Source organism: Dama dama, chromosome 32, assembly GCF_033118175.1.
Source record: "Dama dama isolate Ldn47 chromosome 32, ASM3311817v1, whole genome shotgun sequence".
Taxonomy (NCBI): domain Eukaryota; kingdom Metazoa; phylum Chordata; class Mammalia; order Artiodactyla; family Cervidae; genus Dama; species Dama dama.
In genome coordinates, this window is record NC_083712.1 from 40364047 (window position 1) to 40385651 (window position 21605).

Sequence of the window (21605 nt, forward strand, 5' to 3'; positions counted from 1 at the left end):
TAACAACTAAGAAATTAGAACCAAATAATATAATAATAAAAACAAAGAAAACAACCCAAACTGGGTAGGCACAAACATAGAGTGCAGATGACAAGGGACGGAATCAATGAACTTGAGACAGATGAGTAAAATTTACTCAGTATATGTCACAGGAAAATTGACTAAGAAAATGAATAGAGTTTCAAGAACACATGGAACACTACCAAAAGTTTTAAAATATATGTCAGAATCCACTAAGGAGAACCAGAAAGAATGCAGAGTAGAAAAAACATTCAAAGAAATAAAGGTGTAATACTGGTCAATAGATGGTGGTTTAGAAATCCCTGGATCTGCCATCCTCCAACAAATACACCAAGTGAGTAGCAATTAATGCACCAGTTCCATCTGTGAGAGACCATGAAATAACTGACTGGCTCGTGCAGATCTTTCAGTGAATGCAACATCAGATGCATCAAAGCCAGTAGGGAGATTTGGGATGACTGTTCAGCAGAGACTCTGCCCCAGAGTACTACCTTTAGATTAGAAAGAGATAATCTAGCTTCCAGATTGACCCAGGGCATCAGAGGGTGTTGTTCAAGCAAGCAGTGCCCCAGTGTTTCCGAGGAGAATACCCAAGGAGCAGTGGCATCAAACCTGGGCAGTCTAGTTATCAAAGCACAATGGAGATGGTGGCTTGGTTACTTGACACCATTGCCTCCCTTCCCTGCTTGTCCACACTCATCACAGAGTGAGAAGAAGAAAAATCCCACCTCTCTGCCTCCACTGCAGGAGACAATAGTTGACTGATTGAATGCAGTGCTCCCACTTCACCAATATTGACCCAAGAACCAGCATTTGTCTCTCCAATCTTGCAGCACTGATGCCTCAGTACAGCCTGAGGGAGAACAGAGGCACTAACTTGGGATGACAGAGAACAGTGATCATCCCTTCTGATCAGCAGAGACAGAGCAAAAAACCCCACAGAGGTCTGCTTCTTCCTGAAGAGAGAAACAGCTGGTAGAGGACCCCCACGTCACTGGCTGGGCTGATTTGTGCGGGTGTCCTTCTGTACATGGCCACTCATGAAGACTCTGTGAGGGGACTGCTTTGTCTAATGAGCAGACACCAAAGTAGAGTGTTAAGTAAAATGAGGAATAAAGAAATGATATTTCAAACAAAGGAACAAGATACAGGCTGAAATTGACACTAGTGAAATAAAATTAATTTACCTAATAAAAATTTCAAAATAAAGATGTTCCCATAAAGATGCTCATTGAGGTTAGGAGAACAATGCATGAAGCAAGTGAGAGTTTGAAAAAAAAAAAAAAAGATAAAATATTAAAAGTATCAAACAGAAATCATGGAGCTGTAGAATAATTGCTGCTGTTGTTTAGCTGCCGAGTCGTGTCCAACTCTTTTGCTACCCCAAGGACTGTAGCCCACCTGACTCTTCTGCCCATGGGACTTTCCAGATGAGAATACTGGAGTGGATTGCTATTTCCTTCTGCAGGGGATTTTCTTAGCTCATAGATTGAACCCATCTCCTGCATTGGCAGGCAGGTTCTTTACCACTAAACCACCAGGGAAGCCCTAGAATAATAACTGAACTGAAAAAATTCACCAGAAGTCTTCAACAGCAGATTACATCAGACAGAAGAAAGACTCAGTTCAACTCCAACAGATCAAAGAAGCAAAGGATGACAGTAGAAAGTGATCTAATCTTACAGGAGTTATGGGATAGTAATTAAAGTTTCCACTTTGGAAACTAGAAAAAGAAAAGCAAATTAAATCCAAAGTAAGCAACAGAAAAGAAATATTTAGAATTGATAAGCCTCTTGCCAGGCATGCTAAGAGAGATGATACTAATTACTGATGTCAGTAGTATAAAAGAAGTATCTTAACTATAGCCTGATGTACACTAAAAGAATAATAAAGGAATGAGATAAACAACTCTGTGTCCACCAGTTTGAAATCCTAGATAAAATGGTCCAACTATTTGAAACACGCCATTTCTCAAACCTCATGTAAGAGGAAATAGACAATCTGAATACGTCTGATTCTATTAAAGAAGTTGAATAAAATTGATCACCTGCCAAATCACAAGGCAGCAGGCAGGCCCAGATGTTGTCACAGTTGAATTCTGCCAAACACTTGAGTAAACCTTATCAAATCTCCTCACATTCCTTCAACATATAGAAACAGAACAAATATTTCTAACTCATGCTATGTGGGCCAATATTATACTAAAACCAAAACAACCAATGACACTTCGAAAAAAATAGCTACACATTAAAATCTCTCATGAGCATATATGCAAAAATTCTCAACAACATATTAGGAAATAAAAGTCAACAATAAATTTAAAAATTGTAAACCAAAACCAAGTAGGATTTATCCCAGATATGCAAACGAGGTTCCACGTTCAAAATTCAAGTAGTAAAAGCAATACCTACATAGGTTAAAGAAGAAAAATATTAGTAAATTCAGCAATGTTACAGAGTATAAAGTTAACACACAAAAATCATTTGTGTTTCTACAAACTAACAAATTGTCAGAAAGAGAAATTGACAAAACAATTCCACTTACAATAGCATCCAAAAGAATAAAATATTTTTGCTTAAATTAGACCAAGGAAGAGAAAGACCTGTACTCTAAACCTATAGTACACTGATGAAAGAAATAATGACACAATGGAAAGAGACCCAGTGGTCATGCATTGGAGGAATTCTTATGGTTATAATACCCATACCACCTAAAGCAATCTACAAATTCAATGTGATTCCTATACAATATCTAATGGCATTTTCCACAGAACCAGAAAAAATGATGAGGAAATTCTTATGTAGCCACAAAAAAAAAAAAAAAAAGAATAGGCAAATAACCTTGATAAGGCTGCGGTATCACATTTCCTGATTCAAACGACATTAAGCCTTCTCCTCTTTCCTTCAATCTTTTCCAGATGAACGGTCACCTATTAAGTTTTGTCCTCAATATATTAGAAGAAGAAGAGCAAAATAAACCTGAAGCAAGGTATCAGGGAGAAAAGAAACACAGTGACATTGAAAATAAGATAACAGTGAAGAAAATCAAAGCAAGAAACAGTAGGTTCTTTGATATGTACAATAAATTGAAAAATCTCTAGTAAGACTGACAGTTAAGAAAAGAGGAGTTACATATCATCAATGTCTGAAATGAACCAGCTCATCACTAAAGCTCCTGTAAGTCATTAAAAGAATAATAAAGACTATTACAAAATTCCATGCAGAAATGCCACTGAGATGAAACAGACCAATTACTTAAAAAACTACAACCCATCAAAGCAATGCAAAAAACAGATAAATAAAATAGCTTATAACTATTAAATAAATTGAATTGCTAATTTAATAGCTCCCAACACACACACATGCAAAACCCCAAAGCCCAGGGATTTCACTGTAGAATTTTACCAAGTATCTTAAGAATTAACAAGTATTTTATACAATGTCTCCTGAAAAACAAAAGAGAATGCATTCCTTTTTGATGTGTTTAATGAGGCCAGTATTACTCTAATCTAAAAATTAGACAAAGTCACTACAAAAAAGAAAATCATAGACTTGTTTTTTGTGAAATTTGACCCCCAAAATTCTCAAGAAATTGTTAACAAATCAAATGCAGGCATGAATAAATGTGTGAATAAAAAATTCATACAACAAGACCAAGTTTGGATTTTTCTAGGTATGAAAGATATTTTCTAGGTACTGTATCAAGATTTGAAAATCAGTCAAAGCAATACACTATCTCAACATCATATGATCATATCAACTAATACAGAAAAGACATCTTATACAATTAATTACATTCCCCATCATGGGGCAGAAAAACAGATTCTTACCAATCTAAGAACAGTGAATTTCCTTAACTTTGTATTGACCATATTTAAAAAAAAACAAAAACAACAAAAAACCCCAAAAAACTTATATCTAACATTATCCTTAGTGGTGGATGACTGAATACGTTATCCCTACAATTCAGAAAATCCAAACTCGTAAGAAGTCCTATTTGATTCAACTCTTGTACTATAGTTAAGACATTATTCCTAGTCAGAGGACCAAGTTCAATGTGAGACTCACGCTCCGTGCTTCCTTTCTGTCAGAGGAAGAATCCTTGATTTGTCTTTTAATTGTCAAATGTCTCAAACCAAGTGTCTCATGAATTCTGTCCTACTTTCTACTTGCAGATGGTGAAAAAGAGAAATGCTGTACCAGTTACCATATTTTAAATATCATTCTCTCTGAATTGTAGCACAGCAACAGAATTTGAACAAACACTCGCATTCATATCTTCTCCATCATCTATTCTGGCAAAATACATATCTTAGACTAAAGCTAACTTCTTCATATTCTTTTAAACATTTTTTGACTCTTATCTGCATTGGGGGATATAATTCAAATTCCTGTGGTTTTCATGTAAACATATTAGGATTTAGTACTCAATATGCTATTGCAGCTTTATTTTTCTGCACTCTTTCTGTGGTTTCCACTGTTCCCTCCACTGCCCAGTTCCTATGACACTTTCATGAAAACTTCCCCCTGTATTGATAGGCTTCTGAGTTCCTTTTCCCACTTCTTTCTCCTCTCAAATTCCTACAACTACTTCCACAGAATGTAAATGACCTTTTCAATTAAGTGATTCCTGAGTTTCAAATTCTAAAATGCTCATTCTATTCAACATGTTTTCATAGCAACAGCCACATTATGTTTCAGTCTGTGATCAATCTGCTTGCCCAACAATCTGGTTGAGCATAAGGGAGGCTCATTCGTCCCACCAATGATGCCTTTACCACAAAAGCATAAAAATCTACAAAACATAAAGTAAAACTTACCTTTATAAATGAAGAATCTGGATATAACATCCCTGATTTGTTGTGTGAATACACCAGGAAATTAGAGTCTAAAAATGACCTAATGCAACCAAAATAATAAACTTTGTTTGAATAACAGCATGAATAAAAGTAACTTCCAGAGTTATGGAATTTAAGAAAACTTTACTTTCCACTTTATAAGCTTAAATATGCACAAATTAAATGGGTTCCTTGGACTGCAAGAAGATCAAACCAGTCAATCCTAAAGGAAATCAGTCCTGAATAGTCACTGGAAGGACTGATGCTGAAGCTGAAGCTCCAATACTTTGGCCACCTGATGCAAAGAATGGATTCATTGGAGAAGACCCTGATGCTGGGAAAGATCGAAGGCAGGAGAAGGGAGTGACAGAGGATAAGATGGTTGGATGGCATGAGTTTCAGTAAGTTCTTGGAGTTGATGATGGACAGGGAGGCCTGGCATGCTGCAGTGCTTGGGGTCGCAAAGAGTCAGACAAGACTGAGGGACTGAACTGAACTGAAGTGGGTTCATCTCCCCATTGTCTACCTTTCTTTCTGATAGTATATTATGTATATGAGAGAAAACAAGAACCAGAATAACCAGATACAGGTGTGGACACTGTAATGACACAGATTGGTGTCTGATAAAATCTAGGACTTCCAATACCCAAAGCAAACTTTTTATAGATTCAACCATCTGTACATCTCTTGGCATAAATGCTTTGGTTAATAAGAATAAGCAGCCATGGGTTGATAAATAACAAAAAATTCATGCTTATATCATTAATTTTTTTCATAACTTATCCTAGGCTAAAACACAACCTCCAAATTCCCAGTGCTTTAAAATGAAAACAAATGTTGTTTACAAGGTTACTGCAGATTCAGCACCACAATGCCTTCCTTCTGGAACCTAGGAAAAGACATGGTCCCTTTATGGAAACTGCTTCTCTTGAAGCAGTAGGAGAAAAATTGAAGAACCGCACAATACATCTCAAAGTCTTTGTTTAGAAGAAGGATTCTACTCTTTGGCTCAAATATCATGTTATTTCTATACATAAATGTGATATAAATGGAGTATGGAGCTATAATTTTCTTACAAGGTGGATGTTGATTATCTTGGAACAATCTAACATACTTATGGTAGGGATGAGATAGGGTGGGACCTGAACTCTTTACTGGAGTGCTTGACCTGGGCAAATGTCTCCTTGAGTAACAAATGATAAAGGAACTATAAGGGACTAAAAATAACTGCCTGCATGAGCAGTTTGGTTAAGTATGCACAAATAAGACACAAAAAGGCCACAAAGTGACTACCACTTCTGAGGTGCCAGGAGAAAAAGTAAGGCCCTGTGCATGATGCTTATACACAGTGCCACCAAGGGAACCTGCAGACTGTTGCAGAGAAGCCAATTCTGACTCCAGGTTGGAACTGTTTCTTTGACTTGCTTTTCATTGCTTTTGTTACTATAATCGAATGGCCTGCCTCAGAGAATCCCATCCCTCTGCCTGACTGTAAACTGAAGTGCCTTTGTTCAGAACCACGTGATGTAGATGGCAGGAAGGAAGAAATTAACACATCCTCTGCCTGAGACTTGGCATTCTAGGAGATGTTTGCAAGATTCAAGGTCTTTTTACTTTACTATCTCACCTCCCCCCATCTCTGATCTATAAAAGAACCTGGCATCCAGAGGGGGAGGCCCAATGCCCCTCGCCATCCCAGTTCAGCAGGAAGTAGCCAGAGAGACCTTGATGCCCCTATTCCCAAAGAATTGGGCCTCCCATCTCTTGAGGGGGGAATGTTAGGTAGTTAGAATAGGGAAAAAGAGTCCAAAATGGCGGTGGCTAAAAGACCTGGAAGGGGAAAGCCTGTGAAAATAGAACAAAGGAAGGTCCCAGGACTGGAGTGAGAACCTCAGATAAAACAAACAACTCTCCTGCCTAGGCCCAATTTACATAAGACAGGCCCAGGGACAGAGAAACATATAAAAAGAGGAGTCAAAGCCCTCTCTTGCTCGTTCTCTCTCCCGCGCAATGGGGCGTTCTTCTCTTCGCGTCTTTGGATCGATGTGCCCTCACGCCTCAAAGATGGATTTTCCTGCTATTATCTAAATAAATAGAGCTGTAACACTGAGCTGTAACACTGATTTATTTAAGAGCTATAACACGGTCTGTCCTCCAAGAGCTGTGACCCGCTGAGGGGGCTTCAATGTCCGTCACTCCAAATTTTTGTTGTGACGAGACAAAGAACCAAGGAGCATACACTGGCGTGACACCAAACACGGTTATTTTTGAGGTGCTAGCCTGCCACCTTCTCGGTCATCTGGGTCCCCAAATACAGTCTCTTCCTTGCCTCAATCCCTCGTCTCTCAGATTCATTGGCCTTTCCTGTGGTGAGCAGAGTGGGCTTGGACCACCAGTCCACCCTGACTTTCACCTCACATAAGGAACCAGCCTGCCCTCCTCAGAGAGTGAGCAAGGGAACCTGCTACTTGTTTTCACTCCCTCCTGCTGCAGCATGAGTCTCAGCAAAGCCTTGCCTGAATTCCTTGTCTGGCCACTTAACTACTTCTACTGAGTAAAGAGTCCAAGGACCCTATTTCTCAAGGATTCCAAACATCAAGAAGCCTCTGAACACCAGGATAGAGAGAAACTAAAGCATTAACAGTCCTTTCTTCATCACTACTTTTCTATTCATACCTGCTTTATTTGCTGTCATTCTTTTTTTTTTTTAAAGAGTGAAGGAAGTATAGTTAATTTGTGATGATGTCTAAGACAAAAAGATTCATATATTTTATATACATATATATATACACACATACATTTATATACATATATGTATACTGAAATGGTATACTATGTATATCTTTATATATCAGTACATATAATGATTAAAGAATCTGAATGGCCCAGATGGGTTTAGGTGAAAGCATCTAGAGCATGAATTCTGGAACAAGGGTAGAGCCACCTTTTATAACTGTAAGCATTTAAATGGAGGTGGTGGAGCGGGACTCCAACAGTACTTCCTGGGAAAAAGAAATTAGAGGTAAAAACTCACAGATATTTGAAAAGAATGATTAAAATGAGAAAAAATTAGTTTGTAAGTTTATTCATCCTAGGCTCTTTACCAAAATCACATCTTTTGCTTTTTTATATGAAACAACACACCAACCCGCCTTTATCAGTGATATAAGGATAACCAGGCTTGCTTGGTAACTCAGATAGTAAAGAATCTGCCTGCAATGCAGGAGGCCTGGGTTCGATCCTTGGGTTGGGAAGCACACCTGGAGGAGGCAATGGCAACCCACTCCAGTATTCTTGCCTGGAGAATCCCATGGACAGAGGAGCTTGCTGGGTTATAGCCTATGGGGTTGCAAAGAGTCAGACATGACTGAGCAACTAAGCACATAAGCGAAATACAAGTGAGCACTGAAAGAAAAACCACGTCCAACAAAAGGAAATTGAAAAGCAAATCAAAGGCAAAAGTCAAAAGCTAGCTTCTAATGAAGCAGCACTGAGCGACAAGAACAATCTTAAGTTCAAGAAAAATTAATAAGCTTTCCAAGGAGACCATTTGGAGAGGAAAAAAAAAAAAAAGACACTATGAAACTAAAATACATGACATGTGAGTGCTGTGTCCCTTCAGTTGTGTTCAACTCTTTGTGACTCTGTGGACTATAGCCCACCAGTCTCCTTTGTCCATGAGATTTTGAAAGCAACATTACTTGAGTGTGCTGCCAAGCCTTCCTCCAGGGGACAGTCCTGACTCAGGAATCAAATCCACATCTCTTCTGTCTCCTGCATTGGCAGACAGTTAATATTAAGGAATTGAATAAATGTATCCAAGATTTGCTTACTGTAAACATAATTAAAGGTCTAGCCAATAAAGAGGAAAAATGCTGGCAGAATTCACATCAAAAATAAAGATTTGATCATAATTATAGAATATTGTATAGAACACAGAGAAATAAGATGCAGGATGAAAGCATAGATTCCTCATGGAAGAAAATAAGGTATATGGACTGAAAATTAAAAAGAAAACATTAAGGGACTTTGGATATTTCAGGGAGTATTAATGTAATATACAAACATATACACAGAAACTCATACTCACCCATACAAAGAAAACATACTGGAAAACTTAAAATAGACTCTACCAAATTACAAAAATTTATAGAAAAGAAATATGACTCACAAATTCTACACATTGCCAAAATATTATTCAATTATGAGAACAAAAAGACATCCACAGATGTGAGGTTAGGGAAGCATGCTATTTGCATATTACTTCTGAAGAAAATAATCTAACTAATCCACCTAGAAAATATTCTAACCTGAGTCAGCAGAAAACTGCAATTAAAAAAAATGCTTCAAAAAAGTAGGAAAATGCAAATAGGATTGATAAAGAAACTGAAAGCAGTGGATTTACATCTCAAATGGAAAGAGAATTTTTAAAAATATAGGATGTTATTGTATCACTTTAAGATCTGAGAGACACAAGAGAAGAACATGAGAACCTATGAGAAAAAATATGAATATAAGGATTATTTGAAAATTCTTTTTTATAGTAATAAATTCCCAAAACATAGGAAGAAAACATCAACATTCAACATGCTATTTTCACAACTACAGAAGAGAGAAAGTGGTAATAGCCACAGAAAACAAAACTTCTCACAAAATGATGATGGAGCAAAAAGTGGAAAAACAAAAAGATAAAGCCATACATAGAATATAAATAACTCAAAACTAATGAATAAAAGACAATACTTTGGCCACCTGATGCAAAGGGTTGACTCATTAGAAAAGACCCTGATGCTAGGAAAGATTGAAGGCAGAAGAAGACGATGACAGAGGATGAGATGGTTGGATGGCATCACCGACTCAATGGACATGAGTTTGGAGAAACTCTGGGAGTTGGTGATGGACTGGGAGGCCTGGCGTGCTGCTGTCTATGGGATCTCAAAGAGTAGGACACGACTGAGCAACTGAACTGAATTGGACTGACTGAATGAATAAAAACTAATTACCCTAAAATCTTAAGGGAAGCAAGTCAATGAGAACTGTACATTTTCACTTGGAAAGACACTACATGTTATTAATAACCAGAGAACTGCATAATAAAGCAACAATAAAATAGCATTTGTTACCCACTAATTAACAAAGATGAGTAAATATACACTTGTGGTTGAGAATGTAGAAAACAAACATCCCTTTAATTTATTGTCATAAAAATTGGTTATAAAGGTTTTGAAGAAAAAAAGAAACTGGCAGTATAAAACACTTAAGAATCTTCTTATTTATAATCCAATAGCTACACTGAGGGCTGGGAAGTCATGTCCAGGGATGCCAACTAGAGAGCTTTCTTGCTGTAAATAAGGGAGGATAAATAATCTATGAGATATATTGATTTGATGGCTACATATGCATTAAAATCATTTTGCATGTATCAATATGAATGAATCTCAACAAATGATATTATGCACAATGTTGCATTATGGACAACCACAACGACATACAGTAAAACAAAATGTACCTACTGCTCACACTTTTGGGTCATGTGCCAGTAGCCATGACTACTCTGCTAACTGGTCAGGCTTGCTCAGTGGTACAAGACTCAGCTGACTATTGACTGATGTAGGGATAAATAGAACACCTTGGCTATGATCCACATGTCTTTAATCTTTCAGCAAGCTTAGCCAAAGCATATTCTCATGGGGATGACAGGTGAAGATGGAGAGCAGAAAACCATGAGCGCCTTTTTTAAGCCTCTGTTGAAATCAATTCACCCAACATCACTTTGGCAAAAGTAAGCGTGCAGTAGTGCTCAGTCACTCACTTATGTCCGACTCTGAAACCCCATGAACTGTAACGCACCAGGCTCTTCTGTCCATGCTGTTTTCCAGGCAAGAATACTGGATTGGGTTGCCATTGCCTCCTCCAGGGTATCTTCCCCACTCAGGAATTGAATGTGAGTCTCTTGCATCTCCTGCTTTGGCAGGAGGATTCTTTACCACTGAGCCACAAGGGAAGACCCCATCAAAATAAGTTACATAGTCTCAAACTGGGCTGGCAATTTGCCAAACCCCCAAGGTAAAATCCCCTTCATGGATGACATTAAGGCCTTGCTTTGGCAGAGATGCTTGTGTCACTACATGAAGCTATGAGCCATGCTGTGAAGGGGCACCTGAGATGGATGGGTCACAGTGAAGAATTCTGACAAAATGTAGTACACTGGAGAAGGAACTGGCAATCTACTCCAGTATTCTTGCCTGGAAAACTCCACAGACCATATGAAAAAGGCAAAAAGATATGACACTCGAAGATGAGCCCTTCAGGTCGAGGGTATCCAATATGCTACCCAGGAAGAGTGGAGGGCAATTAATAATAACTACAGTACAAAAGAAGCAGTTTGGCCAAAGCAGGAACAGAGTTAAGTTGTGGATGTGTCTGGTGGTGAAAGTCCTATACTGTAAAGAACAATATTGCATAGGAACCTGGAATGTTAGGTCCATGAATCAAGGTAAACTGGAAGTGGTCAAGCAAGAGATGGTAAGATTGAACATCAACATCGTAGGAATCAGTGAACTAAAGTGGATGGTAAAGGGTGTATTTAATTCAGATGACCATTATGTCTACTCTTTTGGGCAAGAATCCCTTAGAAGAAATGGAGTAGCCCTCATAGTCAACCAGAGTTCAAAATGCAGTAATTGGGTCAATCTCAAAAATGACAAAATGATCTGTGTGTTTCTAAGGCAAACCATTCAACAGCACAGTAACCCAAGTCTATGCCCCAATGGCTAATGTTAAAGATGGTGAAGTTGACTGATTCTATGAAGACCTAGGACACCTTCTAGAACTAAGATAAAAAAAAAAAAAATGTCCTTTTCACCATAGGGGATTAGAAGGCAAAAGAAGGAAGTCAAGAGAAACCTGGAATAACAGACAAGTTTGGCCTTGAAGTACAAAATGAAAGTGGGCAAAGGCTAACAGAGTCTTGTCAAGAGAACACACTGGTCATAGCAAACACTCTTTCCAAACAATCCAGCGGACCAGTCTACACATGGGCATCAACAGATGGTCAATACTGAAATCACATTGATTATGTTCTTTGTTGCCAAAGATGGAGAAGCTGTATACAGTCAATAAAAACAAAACCTGGAGCTGACTGTGGCACAGATCACGAGCTCCTTATTGCAAAATTCAGGCTAAAGTTGAAGACAGCAATGAAAACGATTAGGCCATTCAGGTATGATCTAAATCTAATCCCTTATCATTATACAGTAGAGTTGACAAATAGATTCAAGGGATTAGATCTGGTAGAAGAGTGCCTGAAGAACTATGGATGGAAGTTTGTAACACTGTAGGCAATGTAACACAGGAGGCAATGACCAAAACCATCCCAAAGAAGAGGAAATGCAAGAAGGCAAAGTGGTTGTCTGAGGAGGTGCTAAAAATAGCTGGGGAAAGAAGAGAAGTGAGAAGGGAGAAAGGGAAAGATATACTCAACAGAATGCAGAGTTCCAGAGAATAGCAAGGAGAGATGAGAAAGATTTCTTGAGCAATGAAAACCAAAACAAAACAAAACAGAGAAAAATAATAGAAAGGGAAAGACTAAAGATCTCTTCAAGAAAACTGGACATAAGAAGGGAATATTTCAAGTAAAGATGGGCCTGATAAAGGACAGAGACGCTGAAGATCTTCAGCAAAGATATTGAGAAGAGGTGGCAAGAACATGCAGAGGAACTATACCAAAATCCTAAGAGATGATGCTGTTAGAGTGCTGCACTCAGTAAATCAGCAAATTTGGAAAACCCAGCAGTGGCCACAGGAGTGCAAAATGTCAGTTTTCATTCCAACCTCAAAAAAGGGCAATGCCAAAGAATGCTTAAACGACCTTACCATTGTGCTAGTTTTACATGCTAACAAGGTTATGCTCAAAATCTTTCAAGTTAGACTTCAGAACTACATGAACCATGTAATTCCAGATGTACAAGCTGGGTTTAGAAGAAGTAGAGGAGTCAGAGATCAAATTTCCAACATTCATTGGATCATGAAGAAAGAAAGGGAGAAACAAAAACATCTACTTCTCCTTCACTGACTATGCTAAAGCCTTTGACTATGGATCACAACAAATTGTGGAAAATTCTCAAAGAAATGCATGTACCAGACCACCTTACCTCTCTTCTGAGTAACCTATATGTGGGTCAAGAAGCAACAGTCAGAATCAGACATGGAACAACTGACTGGTGCAAATAGAGAAAGGAGTAAGAGGTTGTACATTGTCACCTTGCTTATTAAACCAATAAGCAGAGTGCATCATGTGGAATGATGGGCTGGATGAAGCACAAGCTGAAATGAAGATTGTTGGAGAAATATCAGCAACCTGAGATGTGCAAATGATACCATTCTAATGGCAGAAAGTGAAGAGGAACTAAAGGGCCTCTTGATGAGAGTGAAAGAGGAGAGTGAAAAAGCTGGCTTAAAATTCAACATTCAAAAAACTATGATCATAGCTTCTGGTCCCCTCACTTCATAGCAAATAGATGTGGAAAAAGCAAAAGCAGTGACAGATTTTATTTTCTTGGTCTCCATAATCACTGAGGACAGTGACTGCAGCCATGAAATTAAAAGACACTTGCTTCTTCAAAGTAAAGCTATGACAAACATAGACAGTGTACTAGAGCGCAGAGATACCGCTTCACCAACAAAGGTCCGTATAGTCAAAGTCACGGTTTTTCCAGTAGTCATGTGCAGATTTGAGAATAGGCCCATAAGAAGGCTGAGTGCTGAGGAACTGATGCCTTTGAATTGTGGTTCTGGAGAAGACACTTGAGAGTCCTGTGGACTGCAAAGAAAGACTGCAAAGACCAAACCAGTTTATCCTAAAGGCAATCAAACCTGAATAATCAATGGAAGGACTGATGTTGAACCTGAAGCTCCAATACTTTGGCCAAATGGTGTGAAGAATCTGCTCATTGGAAAGACACTGATGCTGGGAAAGATTGAAGGCAAAAGGAGATGAAGGTGGTGGAAGATGAGATGATTAGATAGCATCACTGAATCAGTGGACATGAATTTGAACAAACTCTGGGAGATAATGGAGGACAGGAGAGCCTGGCATGCTGCAGTCCATGAGGTACCAAAGAGTCATACATGACTCAGCAACATGCAGATTGCTAGAAATGCACTTGGAAAACAGTACTTGCTCAGTAAATGTCAGTTACTGTTGTTCTTGTCATTATTATTATTATTGTTATGACTATTTTTAGCATTCATCCTTCTTGATCCAGAAGTCCATTAATTTATACCATCTGTTATGTAGCAAAATCTATATGATATAAAAATACATGGATGAGGATGCTTCTTGTCAGAGTCTATAGTGACAATCCCTGGAAATAACCTCATTACCCACCAATACTATATACCATGCATTCTCACTACTAAAAATGAGTGGAAATATACATACAGAGAAAGAAAATATATGCTGCTATTAAATAAGACACTTGCAGAAGACAATGTGCATTTGAGCAAAGAAATCATTTTTTAGATAGGTTTCTGTATGTTTTATTTCAGGTAAAGATGAAATTTAGGTTAGAAAGTCATGGAGTGATACACACAGGTTATTGATGTTGGTTTCCTCACAGAATGAAAGCAGAAATATGAAGACATTAAAAGTATATACTATAGCAAAATGAGACAAACTGAGAGTGTAACATCAAACAAAATGCATGAAGTCACATAATTATGTAAAATGACATGAAACAAACAAACTGAATTATGGGCAGATAGCATTAGTTCATTTATAATTGTAATGTAATTAAAAGTAAGGAGTTACATAAAATGATGTTCATGTATTTCATATGCTCCAATATTTATATCATTATCATTGAATCTGAATATTAGACTTAAAATCTAATGATAATGACTTAAAAGTCTAATCTGACATGAATTAACAAGAAGACAACATGCTAAATAAAATACTCATGCCTTTGAATGTTTAGGCTTTAATGTAGACTCAGTTATAGGAAGCCATTAAGAACTTAAGAAACTAAAAACAACTCTATGAAAAGAAGAATGTCCACTTACTGTTTTTCAAGTGGGAGAGTGTATGTTTTCTTGGCAATTTGGATGGAATAGGTGACCTATAGCAAAGGATTCAGAGAAAAAGTAATTATTAGATATTTCAAATCTCTGAAAGCCAAAAGTCCTAATTTTAAAAAATATGTACTCTTTCATATAAACAGGGATGATATCATGTATCAAAATTACATATACTGGAAAAGGAAATGGCAACCAACTCCAGTCTTCTTGTCTGCGAAATCACATGGACAGAGGAACCGGGCAGGCCACAGTCCATGGAGTCTCCAAACAGTCAGAAATGTCTAAGAGACTAAAAAACAAAAACAAACTGTATATCTCCACTTCTACAGAGATGTACTATTAAAGTTATCTTTTTTCAATCTTGGAACGTATGACAGAATAAATCATAATCCAAGTTACATAAACTCTAGGATTATAAATCTACTGCAAAATGAGAGCATTAGTTATTAGCATTAAAGTCTCATAAACAAATTTTCACTTAAAATGATTACATTTATGTACCACAGCTTCCTTATCCATTCATCTGCTGATGGGCATCTAGGTTGCTTCCATGTCCTGGCTATTATAAACAGTGCTGCGATGAACATTGGGGTGCACGTGTCTCTTTCAGATCTGGTTTCCTCAGTGTGTATGCCCAGAAGTGGGATTGCTGGGTCATATGGCAGTTCTGTTTCCAGTTTTTTAAGAAATCTCCACACTGTTTTCCATAGTGGCTGTACTAGTTTGCATTCCCACCAACAGTGTAAGAGGGTTCCCTTTTCTCCACACCCTCTCCAGCATTTATTGCTTGTAGACTTTTGGATAGCAGCCATCCTGACTGGCGTGTAATGGTACCTCATTGTGGTTTTGATTTGCATTTCTCTAATAATGAGTGATGTTGAGCATCTTTTCATGTGTTTGTTAGCCATCTGTATGTCTTCTTTGGAGAAATGTCTGTTTAGTTCTTTGGCCCATTTTTTGATTGGGTCATTTATTTTTCTGGAATTGAGCTGCAGTAGTTGCTTGTATATTTTTGAGATTAATCCTTTGTCTGTTTCTTCATTTGCTATTATTTTCTCCCAATCTGAGGGCTGTCTTTTCACCTTACTTATAGTTTCCTTTGTAGTGCAAAAGCTTTTAAGTTTCACCATGGAATATTACTCAGCCATTAAAAAGAATTCATTTGAACCAGTCCTAATGAGATGGATGAAGCTGGAGCCCCTTATACAGAGTGAAGTAAGCCAGAAAGATAAAGAACATTACAGCATACTGACACATGTATATGGAATTTAGAAAGGTGATAACGATAACCCTATATGCATAACAGAAAAAGAGACACAGAAATACAGAACAGACTTTTGAACTTTGTGCGAGAATGTGAGGGTGGGATATTTCAAAAGAACAGCATGTATACTATCTATGGTGAAACAGATCACCAGCCCAGGTGGGATGCACGAGACAAGTGCTCCGGCCTGGTGCACTGGGAAGACCCAGAGGAATCGGGTGGAGAGGGAGTTGGGAGGGGGGATCGGGATTGGGAATACATGTAAATCCATGGCTGATTCATATCAATGTATGACAAAACCCACTGGAAAAAAAAAAAAATAATGAAAAAAAAAAAAAAAAAAAAAGGTGCTAATGCTGAGCACTAATTCAATTCATGAAACTGTTGGGTGAATCACACCTTTCCATTGGATTGACTGCCCTTAGTCTTTTGTTCATGCATTGTAAATCTCTTTTATATATATATATATTAAGCAAAAAAAAAAAAAAAAAAAAAAAAAAAAATGATTACATTTAGAAATGTTGAGTAAACTTTGAAGAAATTTGAGTTTTCTGATCGTTCCTTACTTTACAGTTTCCAGAGAAAATAAAAGGAAAATTAAAGACTACAAAGCAAGTTCCCTTCTAAGATAAAACAAAATTAAACTAAAATCTGATGTTCACCTAAAGGCACTATTCAGAAAGCTAAAAGGCAGTTCTTCTACTAAAGGATGATATCTGGAATTCAGATTCTATTGACCATTCTGCATTTGTGTGAGTCTCACTTCTAACAGTACATCTCTTCCTTCTCATTTTCCTTAGTCTGTCTCACCAAATGTTCTGTTTTACCTTCTTCTCAGAAATCAAGTTTCGACATTGGGAATCTGAGCTACTTCAGTTTATTTATTTTTTCATTAATTCTACCTCTTAATTTAAGGAGAATCTTTAAGAATTTTAAGGTTATATATATTTTTCTATTTTTAAATTTCCAACCATTTTCTGTCATTTATTTGTGGATAGGAGTATATTATGCTATAATATAAACTTGAGAGCATGATACATGTTTTTCTTTGCAATTTTTTCATTCTCATTCATTGTTTATTATTTAATATTGATTACAGTTTATGACCTCTCCATCAATCCATGAACCATGTACAAATATATTTTTAAATTTAAAATACTCAAGAGTTTTCTCCAACACCATAGTTCAAAAGCATCAATTCTTCTGTGCTCAGCTTTCTTTATAGTCCATTTCTCACATATACATAACACTGAAAAAATTATAGCCTTGACTAGAAGGACCTTTGTTGACAAAGTAATGTCTATGCTTTTTAATATGCTGTCTAGGTTGGTCATAACTTACTCCAAGGGGTAAGCGTCTTTAATATCATGGCTGCAATCACCATCTGCAGTGATTTTGGAGCCCAAAGAAACAAAGTCAGCCACTGTTTCCACTGTTTCCCCATCTATTTGCCATGAAGTGATGGGACCGGATGCCATGAATTTAGTTTTCTGAATGTTGAGCTTTAAGCCAACTTTTTCACTCTCCTCTTTCACTTTCATCAAGAGGCTTTTTAGTTCCTCTTCACTTTCTGCCATAAGGGTGGTGTCATTTGCATATCTGAGGTTATTGATATTTCTCCTGGCAATCTTGATCCCAGCTGTGCTTCATCCAGCCCAGTGTTTCTCATGATGTACTCTGCATATAAGTTAAACAAGCAGGGCGACAATATACCGCCTTGACCTACTCCTTTTCCTGTTTGGAACCAGCCCATTGTTACATGTCCAGTACTAACTGTTGCTTCTTGACCTGCATACAGGTTTCTCAAGAGGCAGGTCAGGTGGTCTGGTTCCCATCTCTTTCAGAATTTTCCAGTTTATTGTGATCCACACAGTCAAAGGCTTTGGCATAGTCAATAAAGCAGAAATAGATGTTTTTCTGGAACTCTATTCCTTTTTTGGTGATCCAACGGATGTTCGCAATTTGATCTTTTGTTCCTCCGCCTTTTCTAAAACCAGCTTGAACATCTGGAAGTTCATGGTTCACATAATGCTAAAGCCTGGCTTGGAGAATTTTGAGCATTAATCTACTAGTGTGTGAGATGAGGGAAACTATGCAGTAGTTTGAGCCTTCTTTGCATTGCCTTTCTTTGGGATTGGAATGAAAACTGACCTTTTCCAGTGCCGTGGCCTTTGCTGAATTTTCCAAATTTGTTGACATATTGAGTGCAGCACTGTCACAGCATCATCTTTCAGAATTTGAAATAGCTCAACTGGAATTCCATCACCTCCATCAGCTTTGTTCATAGTGGTGCTTCCTAAGACCCACTTGACTTCACATTCCAGGATGTCTGGCTCTAGGTGAGTGATCACACCATTGCAATTATCTGGGTCATGAAGATCATTTTTGTACAGTTCTGTGTATTCTTGCCACATCTTCTTAATATCTTCTGCTTCTGTTAGGTCCATACCATTTCTATCCTTTATTGAGCCCATCTTTGTATCTCTTTGTATCCCTTTGTATCTCTACTTTTCTTGAAGACATCTTTAGTCTTTCCCATTCTATTGTTTTCCTCTATTTCTTTGCATTGATCGCTGAGGAAGGCTTTCTTATCTCTCCTTGCATTTCTTTGGAACTCTTCATTAAGATGCTTATATCTTTCCTCTTCTCCTTTGCTTTTCGCTTCTCTTCTTTTCATAGCTATTTGTAAGGCTTTCTTAGACAGCCATTTTGCCTTTCTGCATTTCTTTTTCAGAAAGAATGAAGGGATGGAGCTAAAGCAAAAACAACATCCTGTTGTGGATGTGACTGGTGATGGAAGGAAGGTCCGATGCTGTAAAGTGCAATATTGCATAGGAACCTGGAATGTTAGGTCCATGAATCAAGGCAAAGTGGAATTGGTCAAACAGGAGATGGCAAGAGTGAATGTCAACATTCTAGGAATCAGCAAACTAAAATGGACTGGAATGGTGACGTTAATTCAGAAGGCCATTATATCTACTACTGTGGGCAGGAATCCGTTAGAAGAAATGGAGTAACCATAATAGTCAACAAAACAGTCTGAAATGCAGTACTTGGATGCACTCTCAAAAATGACACATTGATCTCTGTTCGTTTCCACGGCAAACAATATCAGCAATATCACGGTAATCCAAGTCTATGCCCTGACCAGTGAAGCTGAAGAAGCTGAATTTGAATGGTTCTATGAAGACCTACAAGACCTTTTAAAACTAACACCCAAGAAAGATGTCCTTTTCATTATAGGGGACTGGAATGCAAAGATAGGAAGTCAAGAAACACCTGGAGTAACAGGCAAATTTGGCCTTGGAGTACGGAATGAAGCACAGCAAAGACTAATAGAGTTTTGCCAAGAGAATGTACTCGTCATAGCAAATACCCTTTTCCAATAACACAAGAGAAGACTCTACACATGGACATCACCAGATGGTCAACACCAAAATCAGATTGATTATATTCTTTGCAACCAAAGATGCAGAAGCTCTATACAGTCAGCAAAAACAAGACCGTCAGCTGACTGTGGCTCAGATCGTGAACTGCTTATTTACAAATTCAGACTTAAATTGAAGGAAATGGGGGAAATCACTAGACCATTCAGGTATGACCGAAATCAAATCCCTTATGATTACACAGTGGAAGTGAGAAATAGATTTAAGGGACTAGATTTGATAGAGTGCCTTGAGGTTTGTGCCATTGTATAGGAGACAGGGATCAAGACCATCCCCAAGGAGAAAAAGAAATGAAACTATTTAACCATCTAAAGTTTGAAACATTTTATGATGTTACATATAAGATACTCTATAGTTAAGGAAAATAATGACAGGGCTGTTAGTAATTATAAAATCAACTCCTAACTCTACCCATAAAAGGAAAAGCCAACTCCAACTCTCATACACACTCATTAAAATTTTATGTGTGTGTATGTATGTCTCTAAAACTTCCTTTAAATTTACTGCCTTTAGAAAGTGAGATGGCCATTCACTTTCTTAACAAGTCTCTGCACTGCCTAGATTTCATTTTACAATGTACATAAGGGACACACTTTATCATGTTATATCAAAAATAATATTACTTTTATTTTTGCAAAGATATACATATACACATACATGTTAAATATAGGCATGAAGATATTTATATACTGTTATCTTAAAATCATGCTACAAGTTAAATATTTGTATGGCCTCATTTACATATGAGATCTATTTAAATAGAAAATTTAGTAGACCATAGACTCCTTTTTGTGTGATACGAAATCAAGGCATTTCTTCTCTTTGAATCTGTATTTCAAAATTATTTCATAAGGCTTATATTTACTTGAGAAATGAAAAGAAAGCACTTGCTCTCCTCAGACAAAACGTCTCTTGAACACAATCTTTAGAACACACAGTGTCATGAAGGCATGCATCGATTTGGGTCTTACACTCCAGTAAAAATAAAACACTCTTTTATTTTAAAGTGATTTGTTAATTACATGCGTTTCTGAAATACTGCCATCTTTGGTGTTTCTCTCAGTCTTCCGTGGCACTGTAATTTGTAGAAGTGATGTTTCAGAGTCTGCAGTAAGGAAAACAAGAGTGAGCATTCCCCAGGGCATGACCGCATCCTTTCTTACTTGTCCTCTCCTATCACATCACTTGTGGATCTTCCAAGCCCCAGTGCGCGTGCACCCGCGCACGTGCACGCACCCCCCCCCCCCCCCCCCCCCCAAATATCATACTGTGTAGGGTTTTAAGAAGATATCCCCTGGACCCCATCCAGGATCCTCCCCCTACCCCCACCCCCACCTCGTCTCCCTAGAAGACCTGTGTCCCCATCTGGGAGTGAAGGACAAGTATCCCAGTCCTTCTCTGATACCTCCGACCAGCGAGCCTGGCAGAAGTCTGAAACTGGGCAGGACTCCGACCAGACCCGCCCGGGCTCCCCCAGCCTGGCTTGGGCTTCTGGGGCCGGGAGGGCAACCCCTCCACCCCGACGCCAAGGGGCACTGAGACGATGGGCCCCCCTCCTATCCGGCAGGGTCCTCACTTACGATGGCCCGCTGAGGCCAGCCGGCCCAGCCCTGTGAGGATTAGCAGGAGAGGTAACATTGGGTGACCGGCATCGCCTCAGGGAAGGCGGTTGACTGGACGTAGCTCGTGCTGTTCGCCAAGCATGGCGGGGATTGGGCGCGCGGTCTGGGAGGGGCTGGGCTGGGCTGGGCTGAGGGGCGGGGCTAGAGGGCAGATTGAAGGGGCGGGGCTGGAGAGGGACTGGGCTAGAGGGCGGAGAGGAGGGGCGGGGCTGGAGGGCAGATTGAAGGGGCGGGGCTGGAGAAGGACTGGGCTAGAGGGCGGAGAGGAGGGGCGGGGTTGGAGGGTGGGGCTGGAGAGGGGCAGGGCTGGAGGGCAGATTGAAGGGGCGGGGCTGGAG

The 21605-nt window shown here is 38.6% G+C and overlaps 1 protein-coding gene across 1 annotated transcript in view; it reads right to left on the reverse strand.

The window, feature by feature from the left end:
• Nucleotides 1-21283, reverse strand: part of LOC133050543 (A disintegrin and metallopeptidase domain 3-like) — a 107361-nt gene extending 86078 nt beyond the window's left edge. The window contains exons 1-4 of the mRNA XM_061134786.1: nt 21226-21283; nt 20668-20750; nt 14921-14976; nt 4841-4919 (exon numbers count right to left, since the gene is read on the reverse strand). Of these exons, the coding sequence (XP_060990769.1) occupies nt 4841-4919; nt 14921-14976; nt 20668-20750; nt 21226-21283 (276 nt within the window). The remainder of the gene's footprint in view (nt 1-4840; nt 4920-14920; nt 14977-20667; nt 20751-21225) is intronic.
• Between the last annotated feature and the right edge of the window lie 322 nt (nt 21284-21605).